Raw genomic sequence first — 17,243 nt, forward strand, 5'->3', positions numbered from 1 at the left:
ATTCACTGTTCTAGAGCTACGAGTAACAATTATTTTCATTATTGATTAATCTGAAGATTATTTTCTAGAGTAATCTGTTAAAGTCTATGGCCATCGCAATATCCTACAGCACAAGGTCACGTCATCAAATGTCTTGTTTATTCCAACCAAAAGTCCAAAAATATTCTATTTACTATATTATAAACCCAAGCAAAGCAGCTAATTCTCACAACTGAGAACACTGGACCATCAAAACGTTTGGCGTTCATGCTTGAAAAATTCCTTAAACAATTAATTGATTAACAAAATTAATTTTGTTTTGATCAACTAATCTGTGAATTATAATCTTAATCTTTGCAGCTGTACATCATTCAGGGGATTTTTAACTAAGCTGTACCTGTAAAGAAATCCTTCTTCCTTCCCCTTGGATATAAAAAGGTGCAAAAATAAAACTTCTGTTAGTCTGTCTTTCTTGAAATTTTTTCTCTAAACGTTCTTAGAGCAAAATGCATGCTTCAGGCAATTCAACGTGACTGCAGTCGGTGGCCGTAACATACGGTGAGAAGTAGCAAAGCACGAAGCACCGAGAAAAGGAACAAAAGAAAATGCATGGTAAAAACTGCAACTGCTATTTTGAAGTAGGATGTGCATTTAATGTGTTTGGTGACTTAAAAGATTCAATGACGCTTGTGGAGATAAAAACTGAAGGTAAAACAAAAAAATTGTTTTCTTTTTCTTTTTCAAAAGGTAGAAAAAATACTGTCGCCTTCACAAAGCTGAAAAATAAAACGAGGTTCAAATCAAAACAAGTCTCTTTAAATTAAATTTGAAACTACTTCGGGTGCCTTTTCGCCCGAAGCCTTCGCCGGGTTTGGTGAGCAGACATGTTATCTACCGGCTGTTACAAACACCTGTGACTGGTTACACACTTCACCTGAAGACTTGTATTTCATTCATGTGAGCAGACAAGTGTCCACGCCTTTCACAAGAGTTTCATTCTGGCAATACCGCTAAAGCACCGGGTCTAAATTAGAAAGAGGCAGGCACCTTTAGTTTTACAGAAATATCCCAAATCTGCTGCCAGGAAAGTCTGCCAGTCTTTGTCAAACCAGTAAACCATATGGTTCTGTTCTGAGCAGGAGGGAAGGGTTAACTCCGTCTGAACACCCACCAAAATCACCGACTGCCAGACACCCGAAATATGCAGCGCAGCACCTGCCAGGTACATCTGGCACCGGCACAGGCAGACTGAGACAGCATGTGTGTGCAGCTCAAGCATTCAGAGGTTTGCTGTTGGGGGAAGGGAAGATGTGCTAAGTGTTCAGGCTGGATATAAGCACTGATGTGATGCTAGCTAGTAGCTAGCTCAGTAGTTGCAGACAATACGTGGCAGTTGCTGCCGTCAGCTGGCAGTAAGTGAACAGTGGCTGGGACCCCCCCCGTTATACCTTCAAGCCGAGGGGGGGGGGGCACTTGGACAAAATCCTCTATCACAGTTTCAACATATAGTATGTGATGAAATAGGACATTTTACAGAAATTGCATTGATGAATTGTTCATAGACAAAATAACTAGACTGAAATGTCTGGTTTTGGATAATCAAAGAAAATGAAAAAAAAAAAACAGAAGAAATCATCACACTCATGCACAAATCATTTCAAAATCCAATATTGCAATAAAACAGCCTAAATTGGCCTGGAACAGACCCAGAGTTATTAGAGAGAGAGTTATCATGGTATGAACGGAATAGGCTTGCAACGATTTTCTTTATCAATTCATACTCCAATCATTTTTTTTGATTAACTGATTAATCAATCACAATTTCCTAGAGTCCGATGCGACGTGTGAAAACCCAAAGATATTCATCTTATTATAATGTAAGACAAGGAAAAGAAGCAAATGCTCAAATCAGAGAGACTGAAACCATCAAAGATTTGGCATTTTAGCTTTAAAAAATGACTAAATCAATCAAATATTTGCTGTTTCATTTAATGTGTCATAAGCTCACCCACAACTTCAGTACGTCATCATCGCTATATAGTAATCACCCTAAATACTTGGAATCAGGAGCTCTGGGATTACATAAATTCACGATAAAGCTTGATACGGCCTTATCTTGTTTAATACTACAGAGATCATAAATACAAGCTGGGAGATAATAACTGCCAATTTCCACGTGTTTGTTCTTCTGAAATCCTTCAGCCCTACATGAAGAACACCTCGTTACAGCTCCAAGCGATGAAGCCTGACTCAGAAACACCGTTTCACTGTCCATCGTGCAACAGCAGTGGAATGAAAACCAACAGAATGCTGCGTTTTCTGCTTTTTCTGGAGACTGGGTGAATAGCCCTGAGTGAGCGCTCCTCTTTGTGAAAAACCAAACCAGAGTTTTTAAACCAAGGCTTCTCATCACTCCAGGTCCAAAAGGATTCATGTACTTCTTCCATTTGTGGTTAGTTATGACTAATGCTCTGTGTTGATAGCTATAATCGATGTTTTTCAACAGGAATAGATGGCAATGCATTTGCAAGTCGGTGTCTGATGGATACCTGAGGACACACAGAGCTCACTTTGCCTACATCAAAAAATCAGATCCGAGTACTAAACTTGGGGAAAAAAAAAAAGGTTCAGAATGAAGTCATGTTTTTTCAGCAGCTCGGGCATTTTGTCCTGTGCTGTCCGATGTTGTGCTGTAGGGCAGCTGCAGGCGCGTCCATGTAGTTTAACCAAATTGATTAAAAAATAAAAATAAAAAATGGCTGCGCCTGCCTTTGCTGACACGTTTAAAAAAAAAAAAAAGATTTTCAATCCTGTAGTGTGGTTCAGTTGGTTTGGACCGAGGAAGAAAATGATGTTGCTGATATGACGCTGTGGCTTTTTAGTTCTCATCTGGTTCATGTTCACACTGACTTTTTACAAGCCAAGAGCCACAAACATGACGTTACACAGGCTGAAATATACATATACACATATACTGTGTATACAGTCAGGACCGGAAGAATTTGGACAGTTACACATTTTTGTTTTTCCATTATTTGAGATAAAACTAACGATCCAACATGAACGTGCAAAGTCCCAGCTTTAATTCGAGTAGGCTTACGTCAATATAGAAACACCTGTGTGGGAGATACAGCCCTTGGAACACATAGTGTTCACATTATTTTAGCGGTTCAAAAGCAAACATTACTTTCAAATGTCAATTGACAAGTTAATCTTTGCAAATGTGAGAATTTGATGCATTTTTGTCATTTTGTTTGGACACATTTCACTATAGCTTGACAATTTATAGGCTATGCAATATACCAATTACTTAAAAATAGCAAATACATTATTGAGCAATGAAAATACCTGTTAAAATACTTACTAACTACAGCCCTAATTCTTGATTTCCCATCAGATGAACAAGCAAATGTGCTAATATTTGTTGGTAAATTCAAGTAAACCTCACTCTGTGGCTTAGTCATAAGTTTTACCAAATACTTTGGAGAGGTAGATGGAGATGTTTGGAGCACACTGTGTGCCTGGGGCTGCCTCACAGTGCCATTCAGCTCTGCTAACAATTACAACAGTGCTTTTTTAGAGATGAAATGCCTCATGGTATCAATTCTTTGAGAGCTAATGACAGCAATATTAAAACTCGTCGCTATGAAACAATATCTCTTCAGTGTCTGAAAAAATTGTAGGTAATATGTTCACTACCACACTGTAGATAAATGAACAATAATGTAGATCACAAAAGTAATGTTGAACATTTATTAATTGTGATTATAAAAGTATTATTGTGTGTTGTTAGCTTGATTTTTGTACATTTTTTCTAAAAACAACAATTTTTTCTCTTACTTCCTGTGGTATCCCACCGCGCAGACAGTTTTCGGGTTATGGTTTTCCAAAGGTTCGGAGATATTCGTTTTATGATATTTCTGCCTCGACCTCTATTCATCAGAAATGAATGAAATTGTATTTGTTTTGTTCACAGCACTGAAAAAACAAGTGTATTTTTAAAATCAATTGCTAAATGTCTTTCCAGACACAATGTCCCTGTAACTCAAAAATGTTGAAATGGACTATTTCTTAAGTAGAAAGTTATTACAATAAAAACTAAATGAAAACTAAAAATTCCATTCACCTCTAGACGCACATTTGAAAATCTGGGCAAATAAACACTAGACACTAAAGCTATCTCCATGGCTAGAAACTAACAAACTTTGAACCTGCATTAACGGATTTTTTACTCATTTTCTTTGTCCAATTGAGGGCAGTGGACGCAAGTCGTCAGAAAAACACTGACATATCATCACCCTTTCCGTTGGCGAACTTGTTAACAAACTGTTACTATGCTTATTTACGTATCCAGCCGTTACGGAGCAACATTATCATTCCCTTGGAGCCATGTTTGATCACCTGACGGATCCAAGTCCAGCACTCCCATCTATTTTAGTCAAGTAATAGTTTTAAGTTTCAAGTAATTATTCTCTGCAGGTTCGTCAAGACTCCTTTCCCACCGTCACATTGTTTTCACAAATGTCATGATGTACGTTGTTGTGAAAATATCAATTATAGTTGGTTCAAGTAAGAAAATGTTTTAGGGTTTTGAGTAATTAGTGTTTATCCCATCCCTAATTTCTCTCTCCCCCACTATCATTGCCTTACTTGGTATATCTTTCCCCTACCTTCTTGGGTTGAAAGAGTGTTTTATTACATACAGCCTCTGGGCATTGTACATACCAACCTCTGACAAACCTAACAGTTTGCTTGCGACGGTGGGGATTCAGGAACTGAAGATTCAACCCTTGCACTCATTATAATTCACTCTGCACAACAGCATGAGCTAAGCGTGTAAAATTTTAAATGGAAATATACAAGTCGCTTCCTCTGCAGCTTTTACATAATGGGAGGCACAGAGCTCTTCCCCAGAAACCTCGCTCCCCCTGGGAGAGTGAACCACACAGAGCTGCAGGCATGAAGCTACAAGCACATACGACAGTCCAGCGGCTCAGTCTTCAGGTACACCGAGCCTTCAAAAGCACGCTCCGTGTCCTTTCTTTAGCCTTGAAAGAATAAAGAAACCTGTGGGGGTGGTAGGGGGTGGACTTAAGACATTTCCATGGACACACTGATGGCTGGCCTCCTGAATGCCCAGAGCAAGGTGACGGTGCTCCACTTGTATGTGACTGTTTTAGGAGAATTGACACTTCAGATTTTTTGCTAACAAATACCCATCACTGCTGGTTTGATGGAGACAATGGCTCCACAGCAGCAAAAGGCTGCTGTGCGTCATCAACATCTACAGCGAACAGTGGGTTCGGCTATTCCTTTCTTTAACTTGGTTCTCAGAAATGCAGTGTTGATAAGAATCTCTTTTTGGCATCACCCAAGTCGAGAGTGTCTCTTGAGGCGAAGGAGAAAACCAGGCGCAAGCGAGCGTGACCGACCCTACTGAGTGGGAGGGAAGCTCAGCAGGATGGTGTGAAGGGGGGATATCATCTGTATCCTTTTGCTTTTTGCACATTTCCATTTCCAAGGACCCCCAGTGGCTTGACACTCAGCGCTGCCTTTCACAGGACGCCGGCCGGCCAAATGCAGCTCTCGCCTGGCCTGTGGCTCAGGTGGTGACTGAGGTCTACTGAGAGATGTCTGAATGCATGGCAGACAGGAAACTGGCGGGACGCAGTATCGATTATGGTGGTTCAAAAGTGACCCTGGCAGTGAGTCAATAGGGCAAACTGTTTGCACCTGAAGCCTCGCACAAAGGCTGACACTCTAGAAGCAAAAATGTCCAATAAAATAGGTTATGTGGGGGAGAAAGCCAGAGAGAAATAAACAGGGACAAAACTTGTGAAAGTACAAAGGAGAGATTCATGTCAATGTTGTTTGAATGCATAAACTGCTGTTTATGTGAAGTGTAAAATTTTAATACTGCTATGCGATGCTGTTGCTGATGAAGTAATGTCAATAAAGTAAACGAACTGAGCAACACAACAAAGACACAGAGAGAATACAACCGCAGCTCATCACGAGGCAAGCGGACGGAGAGAAAAAACAGAGAGGGATCAGCGCTGTCACCAGGCCGAAAGAGGAAGAAGTGGAAAAGGAAGAAGAGGAAGAAAAGAGAAAGAAGCAGTGGGGCTGTTTACCTGGAAGGCCTGCCAGAGCTGATCGGCCACAGCGCTGATCTGAGAGAGGATGTGACGAATGAGAAAGGACTTTGACATGCTGCTGCTCCCCAGTGTGATCAGGTACTCCGCCAGCGTCTCCGCAGCCTGGAGCTGAGGTTTCCAAAAGCAACATTTTACTGATCTCCTCTGTTTTTTTTTTCTAATACCATTTATAACTAACATTTGTGAGCATACCAAACAAAGCACAAAAGTAGAATGGAAAACCAGTAGGGAAAAGAATTATTTGACAGTTAAAACATATTTTTCAGTCATTCCAAGCAGAATACAACAGATATTCCTAAGGACATAATTACTTGGACTCGGTTAAGCAAGTGTTTGAAATGAAAAAGGGTTTTTTAAGGGTTTCAAAGACCTGCAGATACCAGTGCACCACATGTATGAACCACTACAAGGTGAACACAATGCATCCAGTTCAGGGCTTCAACTAAGATGATGTCGATTATCCATCAATCTGTCGACTATTCTCTCAATCGGTTCATCGTTTTTTTCAATAAAATGACAGAAATGTGAGAAATATACCAATTATAATTTCTCAGAGCCCAAGCTGACATATTAAAACGTAGTGTTTTGCCTGACCTACAGTTCAAAACATGACAAAGGAGGGAATATCTAATTTCATAAAAAATGTACCTTGGAGTTGAAAATCTTTTAGAAGTTGACACATGATGACAAAAAAATAGCAAAATGTTTTTAGTCTTCAAATTTACTGAAACTTTGATTAATAGTGGCCATCTCAATATCTGGCACAAAACACACAATGATTGTAGAAAAAAATCCCGCAGTCTTGTAAAACTGAGTTCCTGTCAATGAAAATCACGAACAGTACAAACAACGACAGCTTTGGCAGAGTCTAACATCCATTGAGAAGGCAACTTCTCAACTTATGTACTTAAAAGAACACAAGGACAAATTTCAGTCCAGTTATACAAAAACCCGAAAGCTCATATCAACAGCCCTGGAACAGCATATTCCCAAAGCACCTACCACCAAGATTAGCCCGCTTCCAGACCTCCGAATCACTGCCAACATCCCGGATTTGTTCAGTGATCCAAACAGGGCTGGTGGAGTATTTTCAGGTAAGATTCAGGCAAGAAACATCAACGGTAAACATGACCATGAAAATGCCAAAGCACAGGTTGCTGGCAGTCAGCCTGCAGAAATAGCAACTCTTGAACTGGTATATTTCTTCGGTCTTTCTGAAAAACATTAAGTCAACTGCTCCCAGTGATTTCAGCGACTGAAAAGTACATCAGCAGGATGGATACGCCACTCACTACCAATTGGTTAGGGCAAAGCAAATCAAAACAACCCCCATCCCAAACGGAAATGGGCGACAGTGAACACAATGCCATTGCCTTTCTATCTGATTATCAGGTTACCACAAGACACTCCAAGAGACATAATCGCAAGTGTCCACAAGTGTCAAATTAGTCTCTACAAGTCCAGAAAGTACATGGGAAAACTCGCACAGCCCCTCTCAAATCAACAAAACACAAACCAGGCTTTCTGCAAGTTATATTTAAGACATTTTTAATACCACATAGAATACAATTTAATAATAATTTAGCCAGTGATCCCACTGGCCAAAGTATTAATGATATCTCTGAAAACCAGCAGGGATTATAAAGCCTTGAATTATTTATCAAATCCATGAATATCACATTTTGGTCAGTACTTCCTAGCAATACACAACAATAATTCCTAATTATATAATTTATTAATCATTAAACACAACCTGGACCTGGATAAGCAGCATGGATGGATCAACCAATTAAAATAAATAACTAATTAATTTAAGGTTTAAATATCAATTTTACATAATGAGGTCCGGAATAGTAGTACTGGAGATTTTCCAGCCAGTTTTTTCAAAAATCAACTACAAAACCATTTTTTGACTGACGTTACTCCCTACGACAGGGCTAGAAAAAATATTTAAGACCTTTGCAAATGAAATTCACGACTTTTTAATACAGTTGTGCGCAAAAGTTTGGCCACCCTTGGGCAAATTACACAATTTGTTGATTTTTGACCTGAAACGAAGTAAGTACAACCCCTGCAGCAAACAGACATTTTAAAAAATTAGCCTTTCATCAAATGCTAAAGCACACAATTGTTGACCAGACGACCGACAGAGAGTATCAGCAGAACTTTCAAGCTGCTACACCCTGATGCCAAACACATGAGGCACACAGTTAGGTGCTGCTACAGGTTTGAATTTTTCTGCTCCTGGACGGGGTTATGCTTAGCATGCATGCTCACATTCAGCAACAGCCTAATTCACATTCACTCCATTTTTCATATATTTAAGTGCGAGCAGCTCAACACATGCAAGGTGTCTTCTGTTGTGGTGCCAGTAGGCAGCTCCACAGCCGCAGCTGGGGAGAAATTGTTTGGCTCAAGGGTGTCATGATTGTTGCTTTTTCTCTTTGGTCAAGGAAAATCAACTAGTAACCTTGCACAACTGTGAAAATCAGAGTATAAACTATCAAGGACTTACTGGTGATCAGACAGGCGCGTTTTGCTGTGTTCTTCTAGCAGACTGAGAGAGGAACGAAAATAAAAAACAAAACCGAAATTCAATTTGCTTTGCATTGCCTTTGCTTCTGACTACCCTGAGTGCTACATGATACGAGGACATCATGTGAAATTGTGTGGAATGATTATCCTATCAAGATTTCACCACTTTTTTCTCGGGGCTGTAGATTGACGACGTTTTCCCTTTTCTCCGTTGTAACCCTAGTGACCTTTTGATGCACAGGCTTGCTCAAACTGACCACTTTGGTTGTTTACTTGGAGACAGATACAAAGGAAAGGAAAAAGAAAGCGCTTGAAGAGAGGCTGTCTTTAAAGTGTTGGTTTGGCAGGGATTTCAGCTTTCTGACTGCACTCACCTACTGATTAACCACTTCACTGGTGTCAAGCTAAACTATGGCCTTATTCTGCTGAAGTCTATCTGCAAGAGCCTTTTCCATTCAACGCGTTCCTTATCCTCTGACCTATTTTGGTAATCCCAGGGGCGGCAATGTCACACTCCAGAAAGTAAGATCAGAAGCTCTTGTGATCTGTGACTCAGCTGGACCCTTCTTCCAATGACAAGGCAATAATGAAGCACATAGGAAAACAGGGCTGCAACTAACATTTATTTTCTATTAATTTGTTGATTATTTCTTTTTTCTATTGATTCATGTTTTAGGTCTAGAAACTAGGGATGGCGATTTATCAAATTCTTTTTTTTCACTATGTTTAAAATGTCTACAATATAAAAATCAAGTTATTACTAAATGCAAAAAAGGTTATTTATACTCAAAAAGTAGCGTGGAACATAGCTGGCTACAGTCTCTGTGACTCCAAGTGTGACGTAACCTGCGACAGTTGACGAGCAGATGAGGCTGACGTGCTGACAAGAAGCAGAAGCTTTGCGACCCGATGAATTAGTGAGAAGACTTTCAGTTTCTGTCCTGATGGACGTCTGACGGAACTGAAACACTGGGCACTGACATTCTGCAGCTCTAAAGGAAAACAAATATCCTTTTAAATATTCATAACAATGACACCCTTCCAAGTGGGCCACCATATTTTAATGTTATGCATTCTGCGTTTATTCAGCAAAAAAAAATCCATTCAAATTGCAAATCTTCCAAGCTTGAAAACAAAATAAATAAATTAGCTATGGTTTTATTTTTTTGGCTGTATTGCCAAGCCTTACATCCATCTGTCAGCAAATAGTGGAAAATGTCTATTATAATGTCTTTGTTTGTCCGAACAACAGTCCAAAGCCCAAACACCTTACATTTACGATGTAAAACAGAGAAAAGCATCAAATTATCAATTTTTTTAAGAAGCAGGAACCAGCGAATGTTTGGTATTTTTCCTCAATTCATGACTTGTCATGCATTGTACTGACAAAGAATGTTCTGTAAATTGTTGTGTCTAGATTAAGACTGTCTATATCAAGACACTGAAAACAGTGTTTGTGCTTGAAAACAATTTGCGTCTCCATTAGCATTTCTAGCTCGTTTCAAACACCAGAATAACATGAAAATGGCTAAATCTCTTATTCTACATCCTCTTTTCAACTGGCAAACAACAAAACTGCAACACAAAACAAAACACAGCCAACACTTGGTAACGAGTGAGACAGATAAAATCTGATAAAATCATTATTTCATGGCCAGGATGTCATCTGATGAAATCAGCATTAATACAGGTTAATGACAACAGCTCTGCTGTGTATTCGGCAACATTGACATTTAAAATGAAAGGTCACAGTGAGAGTTAGATACGACTAAAGGTCGCCCTCTTGCCTTTTGCGCCACACAACCTCACTGAACGGCTGACCACCCATTTGGGGGGAGAAATATTGCCATTTTAGTCTGAACGGAGGGCTGAAAAGGACGGTAAAAGTTTTTCTATTCTTCTTTACAATTTTACCCAGACTAATGTGGACATAGCCTAACTGTTTTAGTTCTAAACACAGCAGCCACACTCCTTACTGTTTTCGTACTTGTTTCGCCTCACTGGCTCTAAGTGCGACACAGAATCAGAATCAACACTTCTACGAACAGTCTGAAAGGTACTGGGTTGACTACAATCCAATCCAACCTCTCCAGTTATCAAGTCAAGGTTTCCTAAGTGTTACTAGAAAAAAAAATTCCACGTCTAGTTGATGTGGAATGGATTCTGTGTTCATCACTTTCTTTCATTGGGTGGGTGGGAGGTTTTTTTTCTTCTATATTCCTCGCCGATTGCTGCATTTTCTCGTACTTTATTTCTTATATTCTTCTGTCCCTGACTTTTTCTATGCACTTAAAAAATGTATCTTTTATTTTATGAAAAGCAAAATGTGACTGAGAATGACTAATGGCTGTCAGTATAAATAATCATGTTTTTGGGTGCTGTAACATGGACTACACTGTAGGTAAAAGAGACAAATATCCTCTCCTCACTAAGGGGTTTTATGTCCAAACCATCTAACAAAAAATATGGCCTAACAAAAGTTTTGTTTAAAACAAAACAAAAACTAAAAATTATAATCCCATTCTTCATGTTTACAGGCAAATGCTGTAGCTATAACAGTGACAGCCAGCACTGTCTGAAAACTCAATAGAACGATAAAAGGTACACTTGAGATTTCTGTTTGAAGTTGAAACACATCCAATACAGGACAAGGTAATAAAAGTTCTTCCAGTAGACAAAACGATGAAAAAGTACAATGAGGAGGATGTGAGGCTATATGAGGCCAAACGCTGAAGTCTTCCCCCCTCCGGAAGCTTATTACATGAAATATGTCTGCAGCTGAACACAGTGGTAGAGTGATATTTGAATGACGCCACTTGGGATTCAGGTTGTGCATTTTCATCATCTGGGCTCCTTATCCTGTCCAATCTCCTTCCGCCTAGGCGGCAACAACTCCTCCAGGTGTGTCTGAGAAATAGAGTCAGAAATAAGGGCTCTCACATCTGGACGTGAGCATCTCTGGAAGCGGGATCAGCCACTGGGTAAATTGCAGCTGCTCGCGGCATGATTCCTCATAATGGAACACACTCAGACTGTAAGCACTTCACTGACACCTCCAGAGGAATCTTATTCTGCCATTTTCATTGTTTGACTACACAGCTAGGGTTTTAGAAAAGGGTAAGAAATGACGGTGGTTTCCCTGCAGTAACAAAATGTCTAGAGGAGCGAACTGCCAGAGCAACTCCGCATCTGTGACTAATACTTAGCAGCTGCTTTCCCATCAAGCTATTCCAAAGTGAAAGTGATGTTTACTTAAATACTTATCAACAATAATTTACATTTTTTTGATCGTTTCAGTCATTTTATAAGCAAAAATGCCAAATATTCCCTCGTTCCGGCTTCCCACTGGAAGGAGGAGGATTTGCTGTTTTTCTTCTTCTTATGTGCTACTAATGTGAAAGTGAAGATTTTTGGGTTTTGGACAGTTGAATGCACAAAACAAACAATGTGAAGACATCGTCTTAGGCTTTAGGAAATTGTAACAGGTATTTTTCTATATTTTCTGATATTTTACAGACTTAATTGATTCGTTGAAAAACATTAATCAGTAATGAAAAAGACGCGATCTACAACTGTTTTCCATGATTGACAATGGTAAGGAAAACAAAAACAGATGGTGACATAAGATAGCATTTTTTACCTGGGATTTTTATATGTATAAGTACAGAAAATAAAATTTTACATATATAAAATTATGAAAACTGGCAACTAACAATTATTACCTAAGCCAATGTGATCACCAACGTCTGTTTGTTTTTTGGTTTGTTGGTTGGTTGGTTTGTTGGTTGGTTTGTTGGTTTGTTTTTTGGTTTGTTGGTTGGTTTGTTGGTTGGTTTGTTTGTCGGTTGGTTTGTTGGTTTGAAGGTCAGCAGGATTACACAAAAACTACTGACCCAACTTGCACCAAACCTGGTGGAGGGATGGGGCATGGGCCAGGGAAGAACTGATTACATTTTGGGGCAGATCCAGATAATTTATGTTGAATTTGAATTTTTTCCTCTGAAGTCTGGTGTATGCTGTTTGACACTGGCCCTGGCGGAGGTCTGCGCTTAACTGAGCGCATTTTTTCTACTGATTTATTTTCTTGATTCACCAATTCATTGGTCCATAAAATGCAAGAAAATACTGGAAAAATGCCTTCCTTAACTTACAAAAGCCCAAAGTAGCATCTTAATACATCCAGTTTTGTTGAACCAAGAGTTTATATCATCAGTTAACCTGACATCATTAACTCTAGTTTATTGTCACATAAGACAGGAAAAAGCAGTAAATCCTCACAGGTGAGAAGCTGAACCCAGAGAACGTTTGAAAATTTTTCCTGAAAGATGACTTCCATTAGTTCATAATCAAAATAGTTGATTATTTTTCTGTTTATCAACTGATCAGCACACTCACGGTTGCTACAGTATAGCACAACAATTCACTTAAACTGTAACTGGGTAACATTAACCTCCTCCTCTATCTGCTGGATGGTACGACTGAAAATTCTGGAAATTCAATTCTGAATTCCTGTTCATAAACTAAATAACCAGCTGTCAAATAGCACTGGTTGATATTAACAAAGTCAAATTGTACTTCAGAACAAACACCTCTATATCAACAAATAATTATATAATGTGGGGATCGTTGGTTTTTATTTTCTTTTTGTTTGATTTGGGAGAGTGGAGATTTGCATTTAAAGCCCCCATGAGCTCGACTTGAAAATGTCTGACTCTGGTGACTCCTAATGGCAGTATAACCAAAAAAAGGAAAACACTGTGCTAGACAGGAATAGATAGTGGCACGTGGACCAGTTTTATTTGTGGGATAGATCTTCCCAATGATGGATTTAAGGATTGTTTGTTGGGATGGACCCATCCAATTAGAGATGAAATTATATGGCCAAGAGTGAAACCTCAATTTCTTTTTTCAAGCTTGGAACCATTAACAATTTTAATCGTGACACTTGCAAACATGCAAAGTGTTGAGCATGAACTGTAAAAGAATAGCAGCACTCGCAACCCTTTCATCATTTTTTCAAAATACTGGTTATACCATGCAGCTTTAGACCCTCAGTACCAAATGCTTCAAATAAATAGAGCATGGATATCTAGTTTAACAATAAGTTGGAGGTCAAACAAACACTCCGTTCACCTCACCGATAAACACAGAGTTTAGATCATTGTGCAGCCTTTTTCAGTTTTTCAGTTCCTCTTTTAAATGCGTTCACTACATGACAGCCAGAGCCAGCTTGCCACCTGGATTTATGACAGTGCCATAAACCACTGCAGGTTTATATGTACTGTAACACTTTGTTGTTTACTCTTTGTCTTAGTCAACGTTTATGGGACTCAAGAAAGATATTCCAGCCAAGTATCCTCCAGGTTTCTCTTTGAGTGAAATAAACTTATTTGAAAATGTTCTAATAATTCAAGTTTCAAATTGTAGACATGAACGAATATTTGAATCATCCAGCAGTACATCCAATACGGTAGCTCTATTACAAATTCAGTTTCTCATCACTGTCAAAAAAAAAAAAAACAATTTTCTAAACCTTGTAAACCATTAATAATATTACGACCACTAGTGAATAACCACTAATGTAGTTCATCCTTGTGATGGGAGCCGTATTTGTTTTTGGAACACTGCTGGTAATAATTTAACTTTTCTGATCTGACAGTGATGTAACAGTAAATTATACATAATCATAACATGCTTCTGCATCCCGTCATATTGTCAGGTGGAGGGTAATACACTTGAAAACCATTCGGTGGTTCATGAAAACACTGTATCCCCGACAATCTCATACCACTACAAATATTAAATAGTTTTTGAACAGCGTGTTTAATATATTAGTCTGGTGTCAGAATGTTTTAGAATCACGTCCTATTGGTGGGGTTTTCTGCTGGCACTCCTTGATCTCGTCTCTCTGGTATTATAATTACTCCTGCCCTAATCTCTGAACTCTCCCTCCGTATCTTAATGGTCTTAAAAAACAAGTTTGATCGACGCAGTTAAATATGAAATTAGAGAAGCAACTTTCTTAAGGTTTGAAAGGGTTTGAAGTGCGTCCCGCGACAATCAAAGGTGCTAACACTGTAAACAGGTTAAAATGTCTTAATATATTGATTGCTTGCATGTGAGATGTTAAATGGGAGTTGAAGTTTAAGCTGAAGCACTGAAAGGGTTTGAAGTGTGTTTTGAAATGTAATCACCAACTGTTAAAGTTTTCATTTCAAGTTCAAATCCTGTAAGCAGTTTAACCTACAGTTTGCACACAACCCCTGAAGGTAGTTGAACTGTCACACTAACGAAGTTCAGAAGAGATACTTTAAGTGTAAACTGATGACAGAGAAACTTCTCACTACTTTCAGGTATTTCATATGTTGAACAATTAATCGACAGATTATTCTAAATAACTGTTTGTTGCAGCCTTACAATACACTCATTAAAGTTGAGAATTGTCAGCAGAACATTCATGCCACACTCTGATGGTAACAAACAACAGGAGTTTTACAGCCTGAATGAAAATATATCGGAGCATTATGGGCCGACTGCACCAGTGCTTTGCATAAATATGCATCTTGTGTATTTTTTTGTAAAAATGGATAATTCATGTCAAACGTAGAAAAGTGACATCATAGCAGTAGCAGATTATCATCGGTTTGGTTCAAAAACATCAGATTTAAACATCAGGTTTCAGTGCCAGCCCCTCAGAAATCATTTGCAAAGGCTCTTCTCCAGAGCTGCCTTTTTGGATTATAGTCCACCCATCATACATTGGGGCATCCATCAGGCAGAGAAACCAATTTCTTCAGGCACCGTGGTCTCTATATATCAGAATTTTATGGAGCCACAAGGTGCTGCATTTTGAGTAACGGGAACAGTTGACATCAGTGACCCATATCACCCACAGCTGAATGATCAAATTTGAAAAGCAATTTCTCTGCCCATATACACCCACATTTGACTCAGAGTATCAGGTTAACACCCCTTAACTGAGGCCTTGTCAAAATACATTCTGGGAGAAAATAAAATATCTCACTAACACAAAAAGATGAGCCAAGCTGAAGGAGAGCACATCAAAAGGGGACATCAGAATCATAAATTACACATGCAGCGAGCATCATGAATTGATTATATCAAACAGAATAGTATAAAAGAGGGAATTTTCACTTTAAACAGTGTAATCTCTCTCCAAACACAGCTCCCGCTATAAAGGTGCTATGATGGAAAGGCGAGAGAGTCCGCGTAAATTTAGTGCTTAATCCCACGGGAGTCTCTCGGTTTGTCACAACGCTCTCATCCATGAATGACATTTAAAAATACAAGCCTACAGGCCTGTCTGCACTAGGGTTTTCATTCATGTGGGATGGAAGTGACCAATGGGAGGGATGGAAGTTATCAATGGCAAGATTCCCATGTTTAAAATTCAAGACGGCGGCCGACAGACCTGCCCTGCTTTTAACTCACTACTAGAGGTTCAAGCTGTTTTACTACATCTGAACACTGAATGAATGAAGTGAAGCTACTCACCTAACGTTGAGCGACAGTTGCATGATTCAAGATTGGGTTGTGTGATTGTTATTGTGAACTTTGCCTGGAGTCACAGTATTCCCTGACAATTGAGTACATGTGTGAGTTTTTCTTGGAATCAGGGTTAGGGTTTTCTTTATCGGATCAAAACCTTATCCAGAAAGTATCTATTGGGACCGATAATAACTTTGGAAAGTTGCGTTATGTCAGGAAACAAGGAAAGAAAGGTGGCAGATGACTTTGTGGTTTGGTGCGATGAGTCTTTCCTCCATATAAATATTTGGGTATTGTAGTTGATAACAACTGGGTTTCAAATCCTTTCTTGATGTTACCTCTAAAAAATGTCCAGCCAAAACTTTTCTTCCCAGAGGAAAATGAACTGATGACTCTCTTCTATAGAAGTTTCATTGAATCTGTTTTAACCTTTTGCATCACTGCTTGGTTTGGAAACCTAAATTTGTCCAATAAGAATAGACTTGGAAGTCCCGTTAAAATGGCCTGTAAGATCTCCGGGAGAAGGCAGGCCAAGCTTTTGGTCATTTATAACTGGCAGGTCCTTAGCAGGGCTCATGCTGTATTGGACTGGCAAGGACCATCCACTCCAGAAGGAGTTTGAGCTATTGCCCTCAGGCTGTCATTTCAGGGCACCTGCTTTGAGGCCGAAAATACTCCATGTCTATTTCATCCCAAGTCTTATTGATATGCTTAATGGCAATTAGCAGTCGGTTGCTTTCCTTGTACAATCCTGGCACTTTTTCCACACTTGCACATTTGTACTTGGTATGAATTTCCATTTCCCTGCGCTAGTTTTGTGATTTACTGTTGACGTTATCCTTTTGTATTCTGTCATCAATAATTCATGCGAAGCCTTGTGGCATCACAAATCTTTCCTAGTGGGAAAATAAAGATACCCTTGAAACTTGAACCTTTGGCTGAAATGAGGTGTCCATGTTTTGTCACTTCGGTATTATTTAGTACCAAGTCAATATAGAGTTGATTAGTCGATTACTCAATTAGTCAATCGACAGAAAACTAATTGCCATCTTTCTTGATAAT

General features: G+C 39.1%; 1 protein-coding gene across 9 annotated transcripts in view; it reads right to left on the minus strand.

Moving 5' to 3' along the window:
- mei4 (meiosis-specific, MEI4 homolog (S. cerevisiae)) overlaps nt 1-17,243 on the minus strand; it is an 86,505-nt gene that overhangs the window by 57,746 nt on the left and 11,516 nt on the right. For 8 of the 9 annotated variants that reach the window (XM_040125112.1, XM_040125106.1, XM_040125105.1 and 5 more), the window contains exon 4: nt 6,114-6,245. The exons of the other annotated variant lie outside the window; for it this stretch is intronic. In XM_040125112.1, the coding sequence (XP_039981046.1) occupies nt 6,114-6,245 (132 nt within the window). The remainder of the gene's footprint in view (nt 1-6,113; nt 6,246-17,243) is intronic. 9 annotated transcript variants of the gene reach the window in all.

The sequence above is a fragment of the Xiphias gladius genome, chromosome 4, assembly GCF_016859285.1.
Source record: "Xiphias gladius isolate SHS-SW01 ecotype Sanya breed wild chromosome 4, ASM1685928v1, whole genome shotgun sequence".
Lineage (NCBI taxonomy): Eukaryota > Metazoa > Chordata > Actinopteri > Istiophoriformes > Xiphiidae > Xiphias > Xiphias gladius.